Source organism: Grus americana, chromosome 2, assembly GCF_028858705.1.
Source record: "Grus americana isolate bGruAme1 chromosome 2, bGruAme1.mat, whole genome shotgun sequence".
NCBI classification, from domain to species: domain Eukaryota; kingdom Metazoa; phylum Chordata; class Aves; order Gruiformes; family Gruidae; genus Grus; species Grus americana.
In genome coordinates, this window is record NC_072853.1 from 47,996,745 (window position 1) to 48,019,498 (window position 22,754).

At 40.5% G+C, this 22,754-nt stretch overlaps 1 protein-coding gene across 1 annotated transcript in view; it reads right to left on the reverse strand.

Annotated features, from left to right (window-relative positions):
• Positions 1-2,933: 2,933 nt before the first annotated feature.
• MEP1B (meprin A subunit beta) overlaps positions 2,934-22,754 on the reverse strand; it is a 32,064-nt gene continuing 12,243 nt past the window's right edge. The window contains 10 exon segments of the mRNA XM_054816738.1: positions 2,934-3,055; positions 4,007-4,205; positions 6,652-6,883; positions 7,355-7,537; positions 9,255-9,722; positions 12,214-12,429; positions 13,157-13,309; positions 16,492-16,710; positions 18,200-18,378; positions 22,607-22,724. Of these exon segments, the coding sequence (XP_054672713.1) occupies positions 3,038-3,055; positions 4,007-4,205; positions 6,652-6,883; positions 7,355-7,537; positions 9,255-9,722; positions 12,214-12,429; positions 13,157-13,309; positions 16,492-16,710; positions 18,200-18,378; positions 22,607-22,724 (1,985 nt within the window). The 3' untranslated portion in view covers positions 2,934-3,037.

The window sequence follows — 22,754 nt, forward strand, 5'->3', positions numbered from 1 at the left end:
ATGGAATTTGTATCTTACACAATGTATTCTAATATATTGCTTTACGTATTAAGCTTTTCTTCTAGTGAAAGCACAAAAGATTTTACAGTTCAGGTAGTATTTATGCCATTTCATGTTATCTAGATTTCAGAAAATATAAATGATCTCTGCAGTCACAAATCCAGTAGTTTGCATTTGAAATTATGAAATGCTCACTGTTTATAATGTTAAGTATTTTAGCCAGGGCTGAATCTATGAACAGTCTCATTTGTGTCTTCTTAACTCCATGTAAATCTATGTGCATATCTTAATTGAAAGCACATTTGGAGGATTATTTGCATGAAAACTGCTGATGAAGACATGTCAAAATAGGAAAGTTATTTTAAGACAGCTATAGTAGGGTATCTTCCTGCCCAGGATGTTTGTTAGCTCTGACAAATCTTTGTTAATTTTGTCTGGTTGTTTTCATAAATCTTTGGGTTCCAACAAAAGCTAATAAAAACAGCTATGAATGCTTTAAATATAACTACATTTCAGAGAATATTAATCAGAGGAGAACAACGTATGTAATGTCAGTACAGAAGCATACACATTTGTAGCATTCAGAGGAAGACTAGTTCCCTCATCAAATTTCCATATATTTGAACTGCTCTTGCCCAGAGTTAGGGTAAGTTGCACGACAAATGTTATGATCATCAACATCCATTCTGAGGAATCAAAGTAGCTGCTGACCTTTAAATGTGAACATATTCACTTAGTCTACCAACCATCTGGTGTGACCTGACATTTCTATTACTGCCACTTCTGTCTCCTGCAGCCTCCCTCCAAAACACTGCAAATGGGATGATTGTGCCCATGGTGACTGCCATCTTCCTCTGCAAAGGGTCCTCAGGGAAGTATACTTTGCTTCCTCTGGCCCTTCTCCTATTTCCATGCCTACTGCGTTCTCCAAGTCCCGCTGAATTGTAGCCCTACTTATCAAGGGCATTAAGGGAGCCACCAAATCCAGCAGTCCCGGGATCCCTCCTCCCCAGACGACATGCCCAGCCACGAACAGTCCCAAGCGATCTCTCCATACCAGTCCCAGAGATGCAGCTGCTGCTCTTCCTGCTTGCAGGTCTGACCTGTGGCAAGGTTGAGTGTGTATCCAAGAGACACGCTCGTGCACACAGAGATCCCTAGTGCGGCGGGCTGCACAGGCTGCTGCACACACACAGAGCAGCATGGGTAACAGCACCCACCTATAATGCTACCCAAACTCACACAAGTGCGGACAGCCCCATCCTCTTCCTCCCCTCCAGCCGATCAGAATGGAGGTTCTCTGATGAAAATATGTGCACCCTCGTTCTCCACATCCCTAAGCGCACCCACATTCACAGCCTCCGTAAATGTTAGCACAGCCTCTAAACCTCTTTAATATCCATGCCTGGACCTGGCATCCTTTAACTGATATGCAGGTCACCTCCTACTTGCCAGATAGAGCAATGTGATGCTTGCTAGCGAGATGGATGCATATGCTCACACATTCATTGCATAAGCACTCTCACAATCACAGATCCCTTGAATATTTCCACGGGCTACCAGTCTGCCCAATATCCATGCCTGGGCTCCCTCACCCCAACCACTGGCTCAGACCGAGTCCTCTGGATGTGGAAATGTTTCCTCCAACTCACCAGCTAGTCCAGCTTGAAGTTTGCTAGTGAGTTATACATACACACAGAGGATTGAATTCACTGAAGAAATATAAACACACCCAGGTCTCTCCAGCTGCCAGCACTTGGACCTCTTGTACACCCACTTACAACCCAATCCTTCCAGTTGCTGCCACCCAGACCTACAGCCCTGGTGCCCATGGCCTTTTCTCTAGTTGCTGGCACTTGGACCTTTCAACATACAAGACACACGCACACACCCCAATCCCTCCAGTCGCTAGTGTTTAGACCTAGAAGTCCTACCGCCCACAGTCCCTCCAGTTACTGGTACACAGACTCTTGCATGCCAGTCCCTCCATGTGCTAGTACCTAGACCCACAAGCCATAAGACCTGTGAACTCCTCTGGTCATTGGCACACAGATCTCTTTTGCAGCCCATTTTTGCACCATTTTCCCACACTACTTCCTCTGATCATAGAATGATAGAATCATAGAATGGTTTGGGTTGGAAGGGACCTTAAAGATCATCTAGTTCCAACCCCCCTGCTGTGGGCAGGGACGCCCTCCACTGTGATCCTTCCCCTTTTCTTTGGATCCTTTGGCCCTTCCCCTAAACATCCCATAGTTATTTTTACATAAGTCCACCAGCCTCTTCTTAGAGCCCATATCCCAAGCAGCCTCCCATAATACTCATATTAATCATGTTTCCTCCTTCCTATCAGTTAAAAATTGTTGTTCAGGTTGACATTCTTGAAGGCTTTGCCTGAGTAGTTCCTTTAATGGACCATCAATCAGCAGCTGAAGCGCTCTGGGTCCTCATTATTGTCTCTGTTGTGAGTTACTCATTAATGTTTATGTGTCTGTGTGGTTAATTTATCACTTTCCTCATTACTTGTTATTTCTTTTATAGTGGGTAGATCATAACCAAATAACTCAATGAACGAGATGCTCCCACACTCCACATCATACCCTCACACTGCCCACTGACGGCTGTTGCAGGACTCAGAGCTGCTGGGTACTCCATGATTACAGAGTTCAGCTCCCTTTTATTATAGACATCTGTATCATGACAAGATAGCCAACCTGGACTTCACTGCGCTTCCCTGTGTTGATTGAAAGTCAGGATGCAGTTTTACTTATTTTCTTCATGTTCAGGTAGACTTAAAGGATAGGGCAGGCATGTCACACAACATATTTCCATCTTTCTCCATTGCGTCATAATACAAAACACAGTCAGACACTTTACTGAGTTTAGCACAGTATTTTATCCAGATGATGAATTATTTTCCAGACTTTACAAACCTTTATCATAATGGTTGACATAAAAGTAACAGAAAGAATGATGTCATACTTGTGGTTTTCCAGTGATGTTCATCTTGTGTCGTTGATACTTGTTTGCGTTATCTTCAGAAGGATGTTTTATTCTAAATGAGGAAAAAAACAAACAACTGAACTCACAACTCAAAAGCGTGTAGGAAGGGAAATATGTGTATAATGTAAGAGTGTTACTTACAAAAAAACCCCAAAAATAATTTATTGGAAGGTCATAAAGTAACAGTATCAAGTATCTGGTACTGCACAGAGGTACTGCGCCTCAACAGGACATCACATAAAGAACATTAGGACAAAATTCAAAATGTAAGTCTTCTCTCTGGAAGGCCATTCCTCTTTAATTTGCTTACAAAATTTCTCCTGCACCTTGTGAGTCCCTCTAAGCTATGTTATTCTTGCTATTTCCAAGTCTAGGTCTCTGTTTAAACTAAGAGTCTAGATGCTTCGGACTTTATGAAACTTCCTATCCAAACCTGCCCAAATGTCTCTGCTATTCATTACATGGCATTTCTGATCCAGTCATTCAGATAGTTTTAACCTGCTGTGTCCTTTTAATTCTCCTTAAGTCACAACTTCCATGGCTGCTTTGTTCCTTGCATTAAAAATGGCCATTGAATAGGGAAACTGATTTTTAGATTTCCTCTTTGTTTTGACATTTAGGGTTGGGTTTTTTAGCACCATATCCAGGTGTTTTAAGGAGAGATCTTTAGTAGAAAATGCTGTAATAGATGAAATACAAGTCCATTAAGTGGAAGACATGGTTTATTTACGAATTGAAAATGAGCCCCTTCGTTCACACTCTCCCGCTGCCATCACAGCAGTAAGAGTGGTGGGGGTGGAGAGGGAGAACAGGTGAAGTGGCTTTTTGGTGTTTGATAAATTAGTAGCACTTAATGGAGCTCTTTAATTCCTAAACTGGAGTCTTCGGACTTCAAAAATGCAACATCTTCCAATTTACTCCTTACTGAATGTGATTGTTTACTTTTTAGTAAATATATATATGTGCGTGTGTGTGTATTTGTTGAAAGAGGCAAAATACTTACTTCTAGAGTCAGGCTCTCCCCATTTTCCTTTCTTTGACTGTATTTCTTTTTAAGGCACACTGCAGTTGTGATAGTGACAATAAGCATTACAACAAATACACTTATGGTTGAAGAAACAGCTATTACAGTATTTTCTCGAGTTGAGCCTTTCCTTTCACACTTTTCTCCCATGTACCACCAGTTGTCACCTGCTGGACATCTAGAAAGTAAAAGAACAAACGTGCAGCATCATCTAAAGATTAAAGGCATGAAAAGGGCTACTTTAAAAATTGGCATCTCTGATGCACTGTTTCTATATCCCAAAGCATAATGAAGTTATCTTAAAATGGACTTCTATTTTAAAGTTGTCTTGAGTGGCCCACTGTCCTTACACATCTGGATGTGCTTCTTTCAGCTTCCTGCAGCTTTACAGATCGTGTCTTCAGAAATAGCCTTTGCTGGAAAACCAAAGTGCCATCCCGATTCTTTTGACTACTTAAGGCTTGACTACAGCTGATCTATAGAGCTGCTGCTACAGAACGATCATCTTTTGCTAGCAATAGAGAGGTCCTCTGCATCGCTCACTTCACTTTGCTTCCTTTTCCTTGAAGTTTATAGCACTTCTGTTGATAGAAAACTCACTTTCTGCTCCATGAAACTGATAGCTGTCACTAGGACCACTGTCATGTAATATTTGCTTCCACTATTACTAATTAGCCTCATATCCTGATGCAGTTCTGCCTTTTGTCACGCTCAGCTTTTACACAAAGCCCTTCTATCTTCTTTACTCAGTCCATTTTAAAAAGCCTTTATAGGAAGGAGTTGAATAAGCTCCTAGGGCAAGTGGTCCAGAAGACTTACACTGCTGGTTTTATCCAATCAAGCCACATTTACCATCCTCTAGAAAACTTCATCCTCCTATTTCCTCATGTGTTCTCTGGGTTTTTTTGTTTTTTTTTTTTTTTTTATTTCTCAGCTCACCTTATGCAGCAATTTGAACCCATGAGATAAATGGGGTGGAGACCACAGGCCAGACTGTCAAGGTATTGCTGACCAGATAGCAGCTGAACCAAAACTTAGGTGCATGAATTCCCCAGTTCTAAGACTGACCTAGCCAAAGATGTTCCCACCACATTCCCCTTTCCCTGCTCAGTGCTTCTCCACTAGTAGATCTGGTACATTCTGATCAGACCTTCTCATTGCCAGAAGGAGCTTATTTTCAAATTTAAAGAACTTGTAGGAGCTGCCTCTGCCCTCCCCCAAGAAGAAGGTGAGAAAAGAAATTAACATTCTAGCAGTTGTCTGGTTTTAGGACTATAAACAACCTCCAAGCCTTGATTCCTTCACTTTATCCAGCATCACTATCAGCTCTGAAACATTTTATAGTGAGCGTATGAAGGTCTCAATGATCTAACTGGAAAATAAAATATATGTGCAGTACTGCTGAAATGCACACCTGCCCCTATCTTTCTAACCCTGGTTGTTCCTTATGTTATTGTTTTTCTAGTTCCTAAGTCATTTGTTCAGAACTATATGCTCAACCCTGAAAATGAGTCTTTTTGCAGTGTGCTGCAAGGATACTGACTGTTGGGTGACTTCATGTGATTCAGCTTAGAGTCATGTATCACATGCCCCCTTGTTTCCCAATAGAAAATTGGGGCCAAAACTGGCTGCTGGTCACACACTTTTGTAGGACAGAAAGTACATCACACAGGCACTAGAGCTGCAAATAGTCCAGAGGTGTCAGAGAATAAATGTTTTCTTTACATAATTTTGAAATCGGACATAACATTCAGCATAAATTTTATTTGTCTTCTTGGAACAGCTTCTTGACATTTACTCGTATTTGTGACCTGCTTCTGGTCGGTTGCACAAGAATTGTTTTTTAAAAGGTTTCTAAATGGGGAGATATAACACTTAATGAGTCATCCTGACTCGTACTGCTCTCGGCCTTTAGAGGTTCGCCTCACAGCACTCCCCCGGTCTACCTGCCTTGGCGCAGCATCACATAAGGTTCCTGCCTTCAGCCCTACAGCTTGTTTGAGAGCTGGAACAATGCTGACCAGCCAGGTGGATTACATAAACGTATCAACAGAGAAGCAAATAAAAGTTGATATTAATTTTCTTTCAGGGCATACAATCTTTTTAGTCGTCAGCCTTCATCTCTGGTTTCAAAGGCAAGCAACTACAATTTGGTAATTCATGGTCATAATTTACACTACACAATAGTTCTGAATCAAATTCCAAAATAATGTCTATGCTGCTTCCTGCCTGAGAAGTATTAAACCTCTTTTCTACTGATATAAATGCTATTTTGTTTCAACTGCATTTATATTTAACTCTTATAAATTTTGCTATAGGGACTTCTAAGGAGATGCACAGTCCATTTTATAACACTGGATGAATACATTACTGAAAACGATAAATAAATTTAAAATATAATTCACAGGGAATTCAAGTAGAGTACTTCAAAATGATCGAATGCTGAGGTTAGGAGTTTTGTTGCCCAAACTGGTCATAAGTTTAATCTCACAGTAGCAGTTGGAAATATTTGCCTTGATCAGCTATAGTCTGTCTTTCCTTTCATTAGAAACAAAGATTTATTCTACTAGAAATTTCCATTACTCATCCTAAAATTGCATTTGAGTGTGAATAAAGGCAGTTACCTGCACACCTGTGCTGTATCTACAATAACACAGATACCGTTGTTTTCACAAGGGTTGTCTGCGCAGAAATTGGGCACCTCTGTCTCTGGCTTTTCCGTCAGGGTGACAGAGGGTGTTGTGGTGGTGGTAGGCCTTGTGGTGGTAGAGGTAGGTTTGATGGTGTTGGCACTGGATGTATTCATAACAAAGGTGGGTGAAACGCTTGGCTGAGTTGATAGTAGATGTGATATATCTGCACAATCAAACCACAAGAAATAAGGTCTTTACTTCATGGGTTTTTTCCTCTTATTCTAATGATAAGTTCTAATGGTAAGTTCTAATGGTAAAAAGCAAAGAGCCTGTCCACAGATATAATGGATAAACAGTCTTTTTTACCTTCCGGGACCATGAGGTATTTTGGAAATGTCCTCTAGATTTTTTCAGAAACAGACAATTTTATTCAAAGTACTCTATTCAAAATAATTTGCACAGGATTAGCATTGTTTTATACACCTTCACATGAGATAAAGGAATTATACAGTGCAGGTACCTATCCACAAATTTATTCAGACGTGTGATTTGACTATAGATACATGCATAGTTCCAAAACTGCTCATTTGCAAAGTACATCATGTGTATTTATATCTACAACACTAGTGACTTAGTAAGTATGTGATATTCCATGTTTTCTATATCGTAAAGAATATCAGCTATGTTTACATACCTTCCATTGTTAAAAGAATATAAACACTGTCTTCTTTAATGAAGTTGCGGCTTCTAAGTCTCTGATGAGTTAAGAATGCGGTCGTTCCACTTCCTGGACCTCTCATGAATGTAGTTCCATTGGGAAAAGATGCTGCAGATCCCACTTTATCTGGCCTATCCCAAAAATAAGTTGATGAGGAATCTGGAAAAAAAACCGAACTGAATGTGAATGTGGGATGACTCTGGATTTCTTTCTCAATATGGTCCCTTCCTTCTCGGATAATCTCTGCTGAAAACTAGTACTGAGGCCTCTCTCAGCAACCAGGATGGACTACATCCTACTTTGCCTGCTTCTGCCTAGTTGCTCATGGATATCATGAATATGGAGAAGACAATAAATTACCTGAAACTCAAGGAACAGGAGCAATGCTGAACCTGCCTATAATGTTTGCAGATTTTTTTGTCTGAGATTCCACACTGATGAGATGCACAAGGCAACGGAGATCTTCAAACGGCTTGTTTTAGCCTGAGATATTGAGAAAATAGCCTGCTGGAGATGACATTATTGGAGAGCTAGTTGAAAACATGTTGTATTTTCTTTGTAGTTCTTTAAATGTGTAGTGGGCAAGAAGATGAGCAGCACATGAATCATCTGTAAAATGAATTAATTCAGTGCTTCTCAAAAAAGAGCATCTCTTGATGTGGAAGTATGGCAAAGGATACTTGAACGGTCACAGGCCACTGATGTCCCCGCCATCAAACCCTGTTCTAAATCTCAAAGCTGGGCCTGATTGTCTATGAAAGTATCTGACAGAGGGAGAAGAAACTGATGGCTCCAACGCCTCTGCTGGTTAGAGAAAGGACAGGAGTTACAAGGCTTCTCTTGGGAATCTGGGGCTATTAGCACTATATGAATAAAGAGGGAAGAAGGGGCAGAGTGCAAACAGACTGCGTGTCCACTGGGTCAGGGAAGGAAAAGGGCTGAGCACTGTGGCCATAATAGCAGAGAGCACAGGGAAAATGTCAGCCGTCTACGCAGGACCCGGTGGGATGCGTCATTCATTTACAAGGGAGGACATTTAGTCTTTCTAGATTACCCTCATTGTTTTCATGTAGAGACAATGTCATAGAAAAATGTAAATCATAAAATTTTAAAAATAATATTGTGAATTTGACATTGTTGTGCCTTCCCTCCTTCACTAATTTTGTAGTCTGAAAGCCCAGGAAACTAATTCAGTGGTGAGGGTGGTTTCTTCCCTTTGGCAAACCCCTTATATCGATGCAGAAAGTAATTTTGGCTTAAATCCAATCTTTATCCAATGATGAATATGGGCGTTTTCTTTAATATCTCTTTTTATAGAGATTCCTACCGTTTCTCAGAGTTACATCTTTACCTCAACTGCCTCCTTTCCAAGTTATTGTGGACAATTGCTCCTTATCTTCTTATACCTTGAACAAGTAGAGATTATGTAATATGAATCAGTACTTTGTTCATCTGGAGATTTGTGCTGACACCATTGTATGTTTTACAAGGAGGGAGGGGATTTGTTTAATAGCTGTACTTTTATCTGGTATGACCTCTGTGTCATTGTTAATTCAGTATTTTTCTTTAAGTCTTCTGGAAAACTTCCATTCTCATTAAAGCAGATATAAATGCATCTTCACAGAGTATACGAAATAAATTTTAGGAGTGGATCGTCCACCTGTTTCTTACGCAAATCAACTTTGAAATCCAGGGTCCCGGCTTAACCGACTTGTATATTCAATTTTTTTCTTGTCTGTGTATTGTTGCTACAAACAAATGAAACATTCCAGAAGCTAAAAAAAACCTGCACTAATTTACACAAAGAGAAAATTTGACTCCTTATCTTTTGGCTGTGCTTTAAACATACTGGAAAGCATGTCTGATTTTAACTAACCTGATAATTTCAGAGGGTCGGTTGTTATACTTCTTTGGTTTGACATCTGTTGACGAATATCAGGATGCTGGTCGAGCAGAATCATGGTACCTTGTTGCCATGCGCAGGGCCATTGCAACTGATCATCATTTGCTCCAGAAATCAAGTGCAAGTACATTGCTAAATTAAATGGGTTATCGGTGGTACCATTTACATACAAGCTGACCTGAAAAGCATATCCTTTACTGGAGTAAAAAGGTGGACTGTATATTCTTCCTTCTGTCCCTGCTGGACTTGTGTTGAGGAGATGTGTGAAATTTCTGATATGCCAGACGTGGTGGGGACACTGAGTTTCTGACAAGTTGATGTCATCAATAGAAAGGCCTCCCTTTGATAAGCCGCTTCCTCTCGTGCCTTGAAACACAACCCGGAATTTGCTTGTAACGTTCAAAGAAACGTGATGGAGCTGCCAGTAACTCGCAGGTGAACCTGAAAAACAAGGGTAGGGATTTCTGAGTAGGCAGTACAGTCAAACGCTGCACAGGTCTACGGACCCTATACCAACACAATGTAAGAATTTCTCAGTTCCACTGGCACTGATGTGATGGAACATTTCTCCTGTAGATGTTACATTTTCTGTGCAAGATCATATTTTCTCGATTCAGTTTTTCAACAGATTTAATATGCATAGCAGCTCTTTAATTTGAGTTAAAACAATTCTAATGGTTAAGACTGCTTTTTCTTTTAGATTTTTAAAAAGAACATTGCATTAAATTAGGATAGATTTTGTGATAGATAAATAAATGCACAAAGATGGCTGTCACCTGTATTATTAAAAAGAAAAAAATCCAGAACAAGGTATATTCAAATAACTGAATAACAACATGTCTCAACAAAGAATGCTACAGAGGATTTTGAGAGCCTAGAAATACAAGACTGGTTCATTCAACTGTTTTTGTATATTTAAATGGCTTGATGGAAGTTTGCCTATGCAGAAGCACTATTCACCCACCAAATGATTAATGGAGCTAAGTTCAAATTAAAGCCACTCATTTGCAAAACCTATTTCATGTGATAAAACCTCACTGAGAGTCTGATGCTGCATCCAAAATTGCCTGCACTAGAAAATTCCACTTGACTCCAAGAGCAGTGTAGGCAAAAGCAAGGACATCTGCGCATGGACCTTGTAAGGCAAGCGAAAGCAGGGCATTCTTTGTTGATAGTATGTGCAGCAAAACAGTTTCTTTTGCTGTCTGGTTTATGTTCACCTTCACAGAAGACCAGACTTTCAGCTGCATTTATGGAATAAGCAGTGCCAATCCTAGGTACAGAATTCATGCTTCACTTTCCTAACAATTCTAAACATAATACAATGGATCTCAGATATGAGTCTTATTTTCTTGCCATTTTTCATTACTGTTATAATTAGGAGGAAAAAAATAATCCCAGAAACAAGAACGAAAGCACCCTACTGTTTCCCATTAAATTGCCTTCTGCATAAACTGAAGTTTTTTTGAACTGCACAGATTATATGCAAGACTGGGGTTTCTAACTCATGTTCAATGAGCAGATCAGCTACTGTGCTGCGAAATGTCCCCCCCCGCCACAGCCTTCCCTGCTCCTGGCCGAAGGCAGCCACAGAGCAGCAGAAAGGGCTCAGGGCTTGTCCCTCAGCCTCTCGAGCACGGTGGTTCAGTGCAAACCCATGAGCGGCTCAGCCAGGATGTCAGATCATGGCTGGAAAGGGCTGTAGTGTCATTGCTTCTTCCAGTTTGTTGGCTGCGTTGGTGAGGGCAACTTCTCACAAGAGAGAAGAGAAACAGCTTGGGGGAAAACATGATCTTAAACCATTCCTGAAAGTTTTCCCAGAGATTGTGAAAGCAGAGTGCCCATTTGGACACACATATGAGATCAGGGACTTGAAAGGAAATTATGGGCTTGAGAAAGCAGGAATGAGAGATGGGACCTGATATACATGAGAGTATTTGTGAAGAAGACTGAAGTGTGGAGAAATTAATCTTGGCTTCAAAGTAGGGTTTGAAAGAGTTTGGAGGGCTCAGACTGATCTGAAATCTACATCTGCCTTGGCAGCCCTGACACTTATATTAAGGATTCCTGATGGCACACAGGGATGATGAAAGCATCAGGGTGAAGAAAAGAATGGAAAAAAAAAAAAAAAGAAAAAAAGAAAAACAGGCACCAGCAGCAGCTGAACCTGAAGGGACAAAAAGAGGCAGAAGAGTGGACTTGATACCTACTTAGTAAAAGAACTTGCTCAGACCCTTATGTAACCAGAATATTGAACTAGTTGTAGCTGTAATGGAGACCAAGTAATAATTAAATATTTGAGAAAATAATTTAATCATAAGGTGACTTTGGCAATTCTCGCTTAAAGAGCTCTTGTCCATTAAGTGACCTCAGTGGCTCATTCTGTAGGCCATAGGCTCCTAAAAACACAAGAACTTAATTTTCTTCAAACTACAACTCAAATCATTATCTGCTGCCCATATATTTCAGTTAAGTCATTTCAAACCTTGTTTAAAAAATAAGTTAAGTTGTATTTATCTTTTTTTAAACTGGTATGTTAGGTATTCTAGGGCATTTGCACTTTCCATTTCTTTATTATTACTTTCTTATGCATTGTAGTTCATTCTAATGACCAACTTCATCTGTTGCTATTGATACCAGCAATTCTAGAACAGTTAAAATGACTGCTCATGGAATTTTAGCTATTTTGGTGAGAAAACTATCTTGATAATGCAAGAGTTTGTAATTTGTGGTAATGGATTATGTTATAGGAAAACGGCTGACTGAGGATCCATCAAGTATAATTTCACCAGCAAAGAATCAATTCCATAGTTAGAAATGAAGCCAAAGAATAACGCTAGGAGATGAGTCACTTTGCTACAATATTTTCCCCCCAGTACTTCAAAAAGGATATTGAGCATAGATTAAACCAAAATGCAATTTTATTCCATACCTTTTATCTCTTCAATTAGTCTCAAAGTACCACTGGGATGAGCTGAAGTATACTCCCTGACCCAGACATAGAGTTGGTCGCTTTCGTGACCGCTGTTATAGAAATAGAATTGTAAGCACTGAAAGCCTCTTTTGGGATACAGAATTCGACTCTCCAGGATAGCCGTGCTTCCTGCTGCTCCAGTGCTGGTGTTGAAATGCATGAAGTAGCCAGAACCTGTCAAAAGTCATTGAGAAATGAACAGTAGAGGGGAGAGAAAACGAAATTTTCCTGGCGGACTGTATCGTAATAACACTAGAAGACATGGCCAAGTCAGGGTAAGGTAGATCCTGTACAAATCCTCAGGCTGAGGACTGTTACCTGTTCTCATTCTCCAGAGGCAGAGCTGTTCTCCTTGCAACCTTTTTCCTCGTTTGGCTGTCTCTAGTGATTTGGCCTCAAAAGCATGGGCTTTTATTCTTTGCCCAGTGCCAGTGATTCACAGGTTACTCTCTGGAGGACTCATTCCTGAACTCATGAAGTTTTCTCTGACATATTCAGAAACAACTGGCTATATTCTCAATTCATTGTTCACCTGAGCCCCTAAAATATACATAATTTCTAAATCTCAATCCTAACCAAAGACTTACTGAGCAATTATCCAGAAAAGCAGCAGTCTTTCTGGTGTGCCTGTACCATAGGTTAGAACATTTTATATAGTTCTTGTGTCAGGATGTGACATTAAGACTATAAAACAGATCAAAAGAGATAAGGACATTTAATCTTCTAAATAAGCAGAAAATCAAATGTATCACATGATGTCCTTAAGTGTGTAGATTTATGTTGCTTAGTTAAACTGTAATTTGCCAAGAAATAAACAGAGAACAAGGCCAAGATCGAAATCAAGTCCCATGCCTCTGCAGAAAATACTTCCCAGAGAGATAAGAACAATCTTTTCTCATACCTTTGCATTCTCCCATATTAGTGTGATCAGTATTTGGTCCAGCAGAAACCTGAGACAAACGCTGCCACTCACTGTTATCATCTGAACTTTGAATCATGCCACAGATATTTTCAAGTTCAAAACTGCATGTGTCCATGAAACTTAGGGAGGAGGCTATGAGATTTAAAAATACAAGAAAAAATAATTTGTTTGAATCTCTATTACATGACATACATTTTAATTCTGAATGTCCAAAGCCAAGAGCAGAGCAAGACTAAATGGAAACAGCAAACAATCAGTGGCTTCAAATACCATCAACATTCATAGGTATAACGTTCAGGAACTCTAAGCATTTGGCAATTAACGCTGACATTAATAAGACATTTTCAGGACAACTTTGGGCGCTTCGCAAACACAGAAGGGTGCCAGCTAATTATTGTATCACATCTTTTATTTGTAAAAGGAACACTAATATGAGCCCCAACCCACCAGTCTTCACATGGACAAAAGGTCCTGAGACTTCCCTGCTTGCTTTGGGCCAGTCCACACACGGACACAGATTTTGATAAAAGTTCACTAATGTATCAGCTGGAGTGATTATTTTTAAATATAGTAGACCAGAAGTTATTTCACTGCAATAAGCAAACCTTGATTTTCAAAATGCTGCATTGAAAAAAACCAAACCCCAAACATTTGGCAAAGGTACATTTGGGACCAGTGGATTTCTCATCTCATACAAATTTTTAAGATGCCTTGCATGTAACGAGTGAAAAATTAAGTGAAGGAAGATTGTGCAGTTGAATAAGAAAGAGAGAAGACTGTATGAAATGTTTTCTCTGTCTAAAGCAAACTCCGGATGTGCAATGGAAGACGCAGTCCAGGTTCATCCCTATTCTTAGATTTGTTTCTCATATCTGAGCCCTGTGTAACACCAGCCATGATTTGAAAACAACTAAGTTAATAAAATAGTTCATGATTATTGCCTTTCAAACTATGTATAAAATATTGTGGCAGGTTTAAAGGTTTCATTGCACCACAAAAAGGACTTTGAGTACCAGAAAAATCAACCTCAATGGCACGCCAAATGCTCCACTTAGGCTGTAGCTCAGGGAAGCACTTAAATATGAACTGCTGCCAAATCAGTTGTACTGCTGAGATGTTTTGTATTGTCCTCAAAGAAAGGTAACAGTCCTCTAGAGGTTGCAAGGATATCAGAAGTGTTTTATGACTGATACCTTTTAAGATACAGTATTGGTATGATGTTGTAAAAAACAAAAAAATATTTTCATAGTAAATGTTATATTGATGGCTGGAGAAAGAAAAAAAAAACCAGCTAGGGTGTCAGCAAGACGCTAAGCAAAAATGGAGAATTATTAGATTAAGCAACTCTTTGAAATCAAAATATGAAAGAAAATATGAAATCAATTTGCCCAAAGAGAAGAACCGTAATTAGAAAGTGCCAGCTGGCATGAACTGGTGACCTGAACAATAGGAGGAGAGGAAAGCAAGACTCAATAGCTTACAATGTATTTCTTAGATTAATTAATGAGGTAGGGGAAGGGGGCACTGTTTGGGGGCAGGGGGAGAGGGGTGTTGAACTCCATCTGTACCAAAAGCCATATATACTTTGTTGGTATATAATGGAAGGCTGGACTTGGAAGAAAATACATGGGGGGATGAGTGGTGAGTCTTAACTTCCAGTGGCTGAGGGAAACCTCATAATTCTGTGAAGTTATATGCTACAAGTGGAAAGCGGACTAAAATCTACCATTATCATATGGCCTGAAAGACAGTCCTGAAGAAGAGATCAGAACAGCACTGAAGAATCAGTCAGGATTTCTTTTGCTGTGGGTTGGTTTTTTTCAATTTAAGAATCAAATTTCCCATTTTTGATGCAATTTCCTAACCACACAGGCCTTTAGCAGAAGTTCAGCTTAAACTTTTCCTTAAATCATGTTCAGCGACAGAAGTAATCTTCTGATTCCTCTGGGAGGATACCTGCCACCCAAACCATTTTTGGCGTTCCCAGTCTTCCCTCTAACCTGAAAGGATCAGCCCAGCAGCTGGGTGGGCGAGGGCTGGGACCTGCCAAGCACCAGTCCTCCCACCCACAGGGGCCACTTAGGCAAGCGGTGGGTGATCCGAAGACCACTTATGGCTCTGCAAATATCGTGCACAGCGTACGAGGCCAAGGGACAGACTGGGGAGCCAGGGCAGATCCTGATTGCACTGAAGGTGGTGGCAGTTTTGTCACTAATTTCAACATGACTGGGGCTTATTTCACTTGGGGAATGTGCCTGTGGGTTAAGAATAAAGTTAAAATGTCATGAAGTATTTATGTAATGCACGAGAACAATGGAAAGCATATAAGATTACTGGAGAGGAAGAAGGACCCCATCCACTGTTAAAGGCATCCTTAGCTGTAAGCACTTCTGTAACGCCCAACTGACTGTGGACCACGCAATAGAAGCTAAGGCTGCATCTAAGTGTGTGTTCAGTTTAGACCTATATGAACAGAAATATTTTCATCAGGATCGTATGCTCAAAAAAATGCACTGTTTTAATACAACAGTTTGATAATTGTTGAAGGCATCTGTAGAATGAGGATTAAAATCTAATTGTAAACCAGTAATTGTCATTGTAAATCACTAATTGGGATACTGAGACAGTGAAGTAAAAGTTTTCATCTGAGTGCTAGGGCACATTTGATGCAGTCACAATTACAGAATTATATTCCTGTTTGGTAATAGAATTATCTATATTTCTCTGTCTCTTACTTTCCCTCAACTTTCTCAGCTAAATCCCACATGATCAAAATAATTCTTTTGATTGCTTTTGTAAGAGACTGGGTTTGAAACTAAAAATAAAAATTTACAAAGCTCACATTTTCTTCCTAACAGCATCTGTACTGCATTTGCATGAACACACACTCTGTCTCACAGATTGCATGAGTGCGGGGTAGATAGGATAGCCACAGCAAAGATACTCATTTCTGTACAGTGTCTGAGCAGCAGCTGCGGAATAATGGGGGAAAAAACCAAAAAGCTTTGTACAGAAGCGCACATTTTAAACAACCACCCAAGGGATGAACAAAAATCAGCTGCTGAGTGAAGCTGGGTTTTAACTAAAGGTCAGATAAAATTGCACAGAAAACTCTGCTACACAGCAGTGTTTCTGCAGGAGGGCTATGTTATTGCTAGCTGTACCATTATTTCCGGTGTTTGTAACACAATTCACTTCTCCAGATATGTTAGCATCTCTTCCACTTGTGCCTGGATGAATCCAACATCTATGTATCACCCTTATTTCTTTCAAATGCCAGAAGCAAAAAATTCAAAAGAAATGGAGAAACTTACAGCAATTGTAGAGCCGGTTCAGTTTCTGGAGATCATAATCGCTGAAATCCATTCGCTGTCCTATAACATCCATGAAGTCTGGTATGTTAGTGACGATGGTGGGTTCAGTTCCATTCCTGAATGCATTTTGGCTATAGTGCATCACAGAAGTGTAGTCGTAGGGAACATTCAGCGAGTCTGATGTTTTATCATCGTATTTGTTGAAATTATGATCTTTACCTAAATGGGAAAAATACAAGGAAAGGTTATTTGTTGCCCAAGAAGACCAAGTTTTGATGTACAGACTTAAAGTGACAGAGAATCCATCAGATCTCCAAGTATTTATTTGTAGTTGCCTACTTGTACTTACTTTGTAAAACTATTTTATTTCTAGTCTAGAGTTATTTACTTTCCTCTCTCAGCCACTGGAACACAACACAACGACTTCTGCTGGATGAAGGAAAGCTTTTTGCTACCAGAAATCTTTTTCCCGTGAAACTACCCGTAAACTTTGATAGGCTTGTGATACCCAAAAGTGGAGATACTGTTTCAGTACTCAAATTAATGCAATTTGCAATTGTAATATCTCCCTGTTTCTAATCTGTATTCTCTGATGTTTAATTGCTAGTCATTTTAGCTCGCAATAAACAAGTTAGAGTCGTCATCAGATAAGCTTCCAGAATTTAACTTTACAGATATTTTCTGGAGTATAAGCAAAATAAATTACTAACTACCTAATGGAAGGTAAATTTTTAAATGTTTTAAAACAGTCAAAATAGAGTAAGTATATTCTGGTCAGCGTAAAAAAGCTGCAGCAGTTTCAAATGGCTAACAATAACATAACTTGTCATTAAAGAGTCAGCAAAAATATAATGGAAATCAAACAAGAGTCTAAGTCATTTTCTGTAATATATACTTGCATATGCACCTGACTATTGATCATGACTAAATAAGAATGCATTAGATTTAATCATTATCTGTTTTTTCAGTCTTCTGTGTGTACCTGTGTTAGGAAAGCATCAAGCCTGTGTCTATAACTTTGTTTTTGAACCGCCTGAAAGTCACAGGGGACGACGGCAAGCTGAAGAGGCAGAGACGGAGCAGAGTCCCGGGGAACCCTGTGCCAGCTCTCAGCCTTGTGCCAAATGCACCAGCACTTACATTCACAAGCTGCATCGCTAAAGTAACCGCAAGCGCTGGTGTGATGCGGACCCTGAAAGGGTCTCTCCCGTCCGTACACCCTGTCTGCACTCTCTGCCCTCTCAGCTCTGCTGCCCGCACCGGGTGTAGCGGCCGGGGAGAAAGAGGACAACCGGCGTTTTCATTGGAGATTTTCTACTGGCTTTGGCCGCACTGGGTTTTTCAGAGTGACTTTTGTTTTGTTAAGGGCTCCCAGAATAACAGTGCTTTTAGAGTATTCATTTAAACAAACTAAATTATTCTCTTCTGTTGCTCTGCTGTGCAACATGTGGTATAACAGGACTCAGATCTCTAGCGAGGTCTCTGGGAACTGCCGTGGCACAAGGAATAACCACAGCAACAACAAATGAGGCTTTCTGTCCCAAATAGCTGTCACTTGCTATTTAATTTATTGATATGCTGACTTCGAAAACTAAGTCCAGGTGAGCGAATAGTGTGACCACCAAAGGATGGCTGGAAGGGACATTCCACAGCTAAATCCTCTAACCCCAGAGACTGAAGGAAAAGGAAAAGTGGCAAAGTGACTGACCAGTCTGAATCCTGTCCCACATGATGGACACGTAGTCGTCCCGGTCGGACCGTGACTGCTCATGCCAGAATCCCAGGGCGTGCAGGAACTCGTGCTGAATCGTGCCGATCCTGTCACAGTTGGCTCCGATGGAGAGCTGCTGCATCCCCTCTTGGCGGTTTCCCACTGAGGACCAGCAGCTAGCATTGAAATCAAATCAGAGAGAGGGCTGTGTGAGATGCACACCGTCCCCATGCCATGCGAACTCCAGAATCAGTCTGTTCAACAGGTATATTTTTAACTTGAATGCTGAAGTTACGTTTTGCTACAGAGAGCACTTTTTCATTGATCTGTTCCTTCCCGGCTCCTTTCTTCCCACATTTAGCTCTGTTTCGATGAACAAGCAGTTCCCCCACTCTGGCTCTATTGTTTTTAATGGGTTTGCTTTAGCAGAAAAATGTTGAGCTATTTGTGACAGAAGAAAACTGATGAGGATTTCATTGGTAGTCTGGTAAACATGGAAGACTACAGACACATGAGTTAGAGCAATTAAGTTACTGCAAATTAACAATTTTTAGCTGGACCACAGTAAGTGACTGTGAGCACATTTTGAGCCTGTCCCAGTCATAAGGGAAACCAGGTTCATGCACATTTTTGCCTCTGCCATTGCAGCTGCTTCTCACTTTATTATTTTGGCCTTTTGCTTTGTGAGGGGCTGTGGCTGCCAGGCGAGGTACACTCCTGCGCGGCTGTGTTTACCTTCTGAAAGGTTGGCGGATTTGACAGTGCTTTTCACAAGCTCTTTTCTTTCTAGCTATTTGTGAGCTGCTGTGCTAGAGCCCTTGCTGCTGACACACGCTCAGGAAGAGCAAAAACGCAGCTGTGCTGGAAGTTTTTATTAAAAAATAAAAAAATGCAGTGAGCTATATGCACAAGCTAATAAAATGGCACCCCATGTCCACAAACTAGCAAGCACAGAGAGTTACATTTAAATTGATATTTTATGCAGCAAATAAATCAACACTTACCCAATGAAGTCCATAAAATTAATCGGGCACAAAATATGCCATAGGATTTGCAGTCCTATCACCCCAGAAATTTAAAAGCACAAGCACACCATGCGCTTTCGCACCCTGCAACTTATTAGTGCAACATACTCGCCAGCATTTCTCTTTCCACAAAGCAGCACAGGCCTTGGCTATTGATTACTCATTAAAATCACAGCGTGAGACCTGGGAAGGAGCACATGTAGCATCCATGATTTCATGGGCTTCCCTTAAACAAGGCCTCATATCAAGTATGCAGCTTTTTCTGGTTGTGCATAAGTCTAAGAAGTCCATCACAGTTCTGGGTCCGCCTCATACCGAAGAAGCTGCCTCTGGCTTCACAGCTGCTGCGCAGAGCACAGCAGGCTACAGGCACATCCAGGACACTTGGCAAAATCAGCATCCAAACGCCGAGGGATGCAGCTTTGCCCTTGCCTTCACTCTGCCAAATGCCTATGACACCATCATTCTGCAGCCGCAGAAGGAGTAAACGCTCGGTCTGTGTCACCTAGCACTGAGAATAAAACTGAGTGGGACAGGGCACTCCAGAGTGATGGGCACCTGGAACCCCACATTAGCAGTGTCTTCAGGAAGGGAGAAAATAGGGGGAAGGTCCTGGCATCCCCAAGTGTGTGAGGACCATATCTCCTCTGATTCAAAGCTTTCTGCATTGCTAGTTGCTCTATCAGAGGCTAGAGGAACAGGGAAGTACCTGCTCTGACTAATCCCACCAACCTTCTTTTTGGAAGATGGGCTGTATGTTGATGCATGCCATCAGTAGTGATGATGCTATCTGGAAATCCTGTTCTCTAACAGCCAGCGCTTATTTCAGGCACATTTTTATACTAATGTTCTGCTAGTAAATAACTTCCCATAATATCACAGATCACCAGTATCAGCACACAGACACTTTGACTTACCACTACCAAGCTGGTTAGCCAGGGATCTGTATCAATCCACTTCTGCATGGGTCCCCTTTGCCGTGTGCCACAGTGGCAAAGAGTGACCTCCCAGGAGAACTCCTTGAAAACCTGATTTTCCATGTGGAAATACTAGAGACGGGGTTGATCCTCCCTGGTCTGCTAATGATTTGACTGTACCACACCATGCTAGCTTTCCTGCTGAACGAGTCCTGCTCTTCATGAGACGAGTAGGGAGAAATGGCACATCCATTGCAGGTTCCCAGACTGTTCTGTGAGCTTTGCAAGCACCTGCCACATCTGCTGTTCCTGCTTTTCTATAATTCACAAGCATCCCTCATGTATTTTGCTTAGCACACAGGCTGGAGTCAAGAAAAGGTCTTTAAATAGATCCACAGTCTAACCTCTGCCACAGATGCATAGACCGGAGCAGAAGGTGAAAGGCTGTGTACTAGAAAACCTTACATGTACCTCTACTCATTCAGCATTATATATGTAAACGTAATGAGGCAGTAGCCAAGGTTTGGCAAATGGTAGATAAAGAATGCGGACGGGGAGAGGGCTCTTTGCAGAGGGGTTGATGACACTGTGTATGTACATCAGAGACCACAAACGTACTTTTAAACAGGGCAGTCAACACCACGAAATGGCAGCTGGCTTCTTTTGTGGCTGACTTCATCAGAATTCAAATGGATAATCCAGACAGGGACTTTATGGCCTACTACAAATCCTTTTGATGGAAAGTTCCCCAACCTTCCTCTGTCTGTTTTATAGATGCAAGCCAAGATCGGAAAGATAAAGATGATTTATCAACTTTTTCTTGGTGAGATAAAATTTTATGAATCCAGCTGGTGTTGCCAGGGACTTTGTGCTCCTGCCTGTGCTGTACCCTCTGGACTGAGGGCTTTAGTCTGCAGTTAAAGGAGTCCTAGCTGATTAAAAAAAAGCAATTAGGAATGGCAGAGGGGAAATGGGTTGGTTTATCCACCTTTCACCTTCTCCGATTATATCCGAAGAGAGGAATGGAGTGAAATGAAAGGCAGGTAATGCAGGGTCAGTCCTGAAAATTGCTTTGTACATCGCAAACTAGCTCATTGAAACTGGACAGCTGTTTTCGGGAGACTGCACTCTTTAGCTCCAATCTTTTTAAAAATGCTGCTGAGTGTTAATTGTTTTATGGATGTGTCAGCTGAGATGATAGAAACATTTCAGGGCAAGAGACACCAGGCAGTGAGGGCAAGATATGTTGTCCAACTAGAGTGACTTGTCTTCTTCATCACCATGACTTATCTATTTTTAATAGACATATAAATGAAACATTGCGCAGAGGCCTCTTACTTGCCATAGGCTGAATATTGTGGTTCTTTTTCAGGTACAATTATTACCAAATTCAATGCATACTTCATGTGACAAAGGACTAAAGAATTTAGCTACATGAGTTTTCCATTTGGCTCAAAAAGCCAAAGAGTCATTAGCACAGGAAAATGTGTTGCTCCCTAAGTCTCCACTTATACATCTTTTAGGGTTGAGTTTCAATGTCATGTCTACAGCATGAAAAGTAGAAAATAAAAAGAGCCAGAGACTGAAGAAATTTTGAAACAATTATCTGCTACAAATATCTCAGAGCAAGCCAAAGGGACAGAGAAACATTTCTATTATCAGAAAATCTTTTCCTATTTATGAATGCATTCTCATATCAGGAAATGATTTTCTGAAAGTAAATTTCCTCACCAGACTATCAAGCTTTCCCTGATCTTTTCTAACAGAAAAATGGTTCAGCATAGAGTGGAGAATGTATTTGTTCTTGTTGCAGTGTTTTGACAGACTGTCTTAGAAAGGGAAGCAGCTGAGGCAATTTTGACTTCTTTACTGAAATCTTATTTTGCAAAATTTAAGGTGGAATAGCATAATTATTCATCAAAAAGAGGTAAATAAACTGAAACCTCTGTAACATATCTCAGTGCTGTGCAGCATTTAAAAATACCACTGTTATATCTGAATGCTGGTGTGATGTTCAAATGCAATTTCATTTGTTACAGTCAGACAAATTCATTGTCCCACAGTTAGAACTATCATATTTCTGCTGGGATTTTTTTTTCCTAAAAACTAAGGTATACTAAGAATGACCATTTGAAAATGACGCTCCATATAACCAAAGATCAATCAAAAAGATAATTGGCTTGTTTCTGATATCTTTTACCATGCCCAGAAAACTGCCTCTTAAAAGACTTGGTTACATCTTATATTTTAAAAAAAAGTATCAGCAAGAAATTGTTCCTTACTACCAAGGTAATACCTATTTTGGAAAATATCACAATTTCCAGTTAAAAATAGACTGGAAAAACAGACACAACAAAAAATATGAAATTATAATCAGATATATGAGTTTTAGAGTGAATACTGGCCATGAAAATAGCCTGTACACAAACAGGATGAGAGTTATTTTACGTTACTCCTCTTACCCACTTCCTTTGAACACAGATATGTAATTCTTCTCCCCTTCCCAAGGTTTGAAGTCAATACAGGTTTTTAGTCGATACCGTTCAAATGCCTTGAGGATGAGTCCCTTAGCATTCATTTCTGCAAAGCAAACAGTGTTCTTGTCAATAC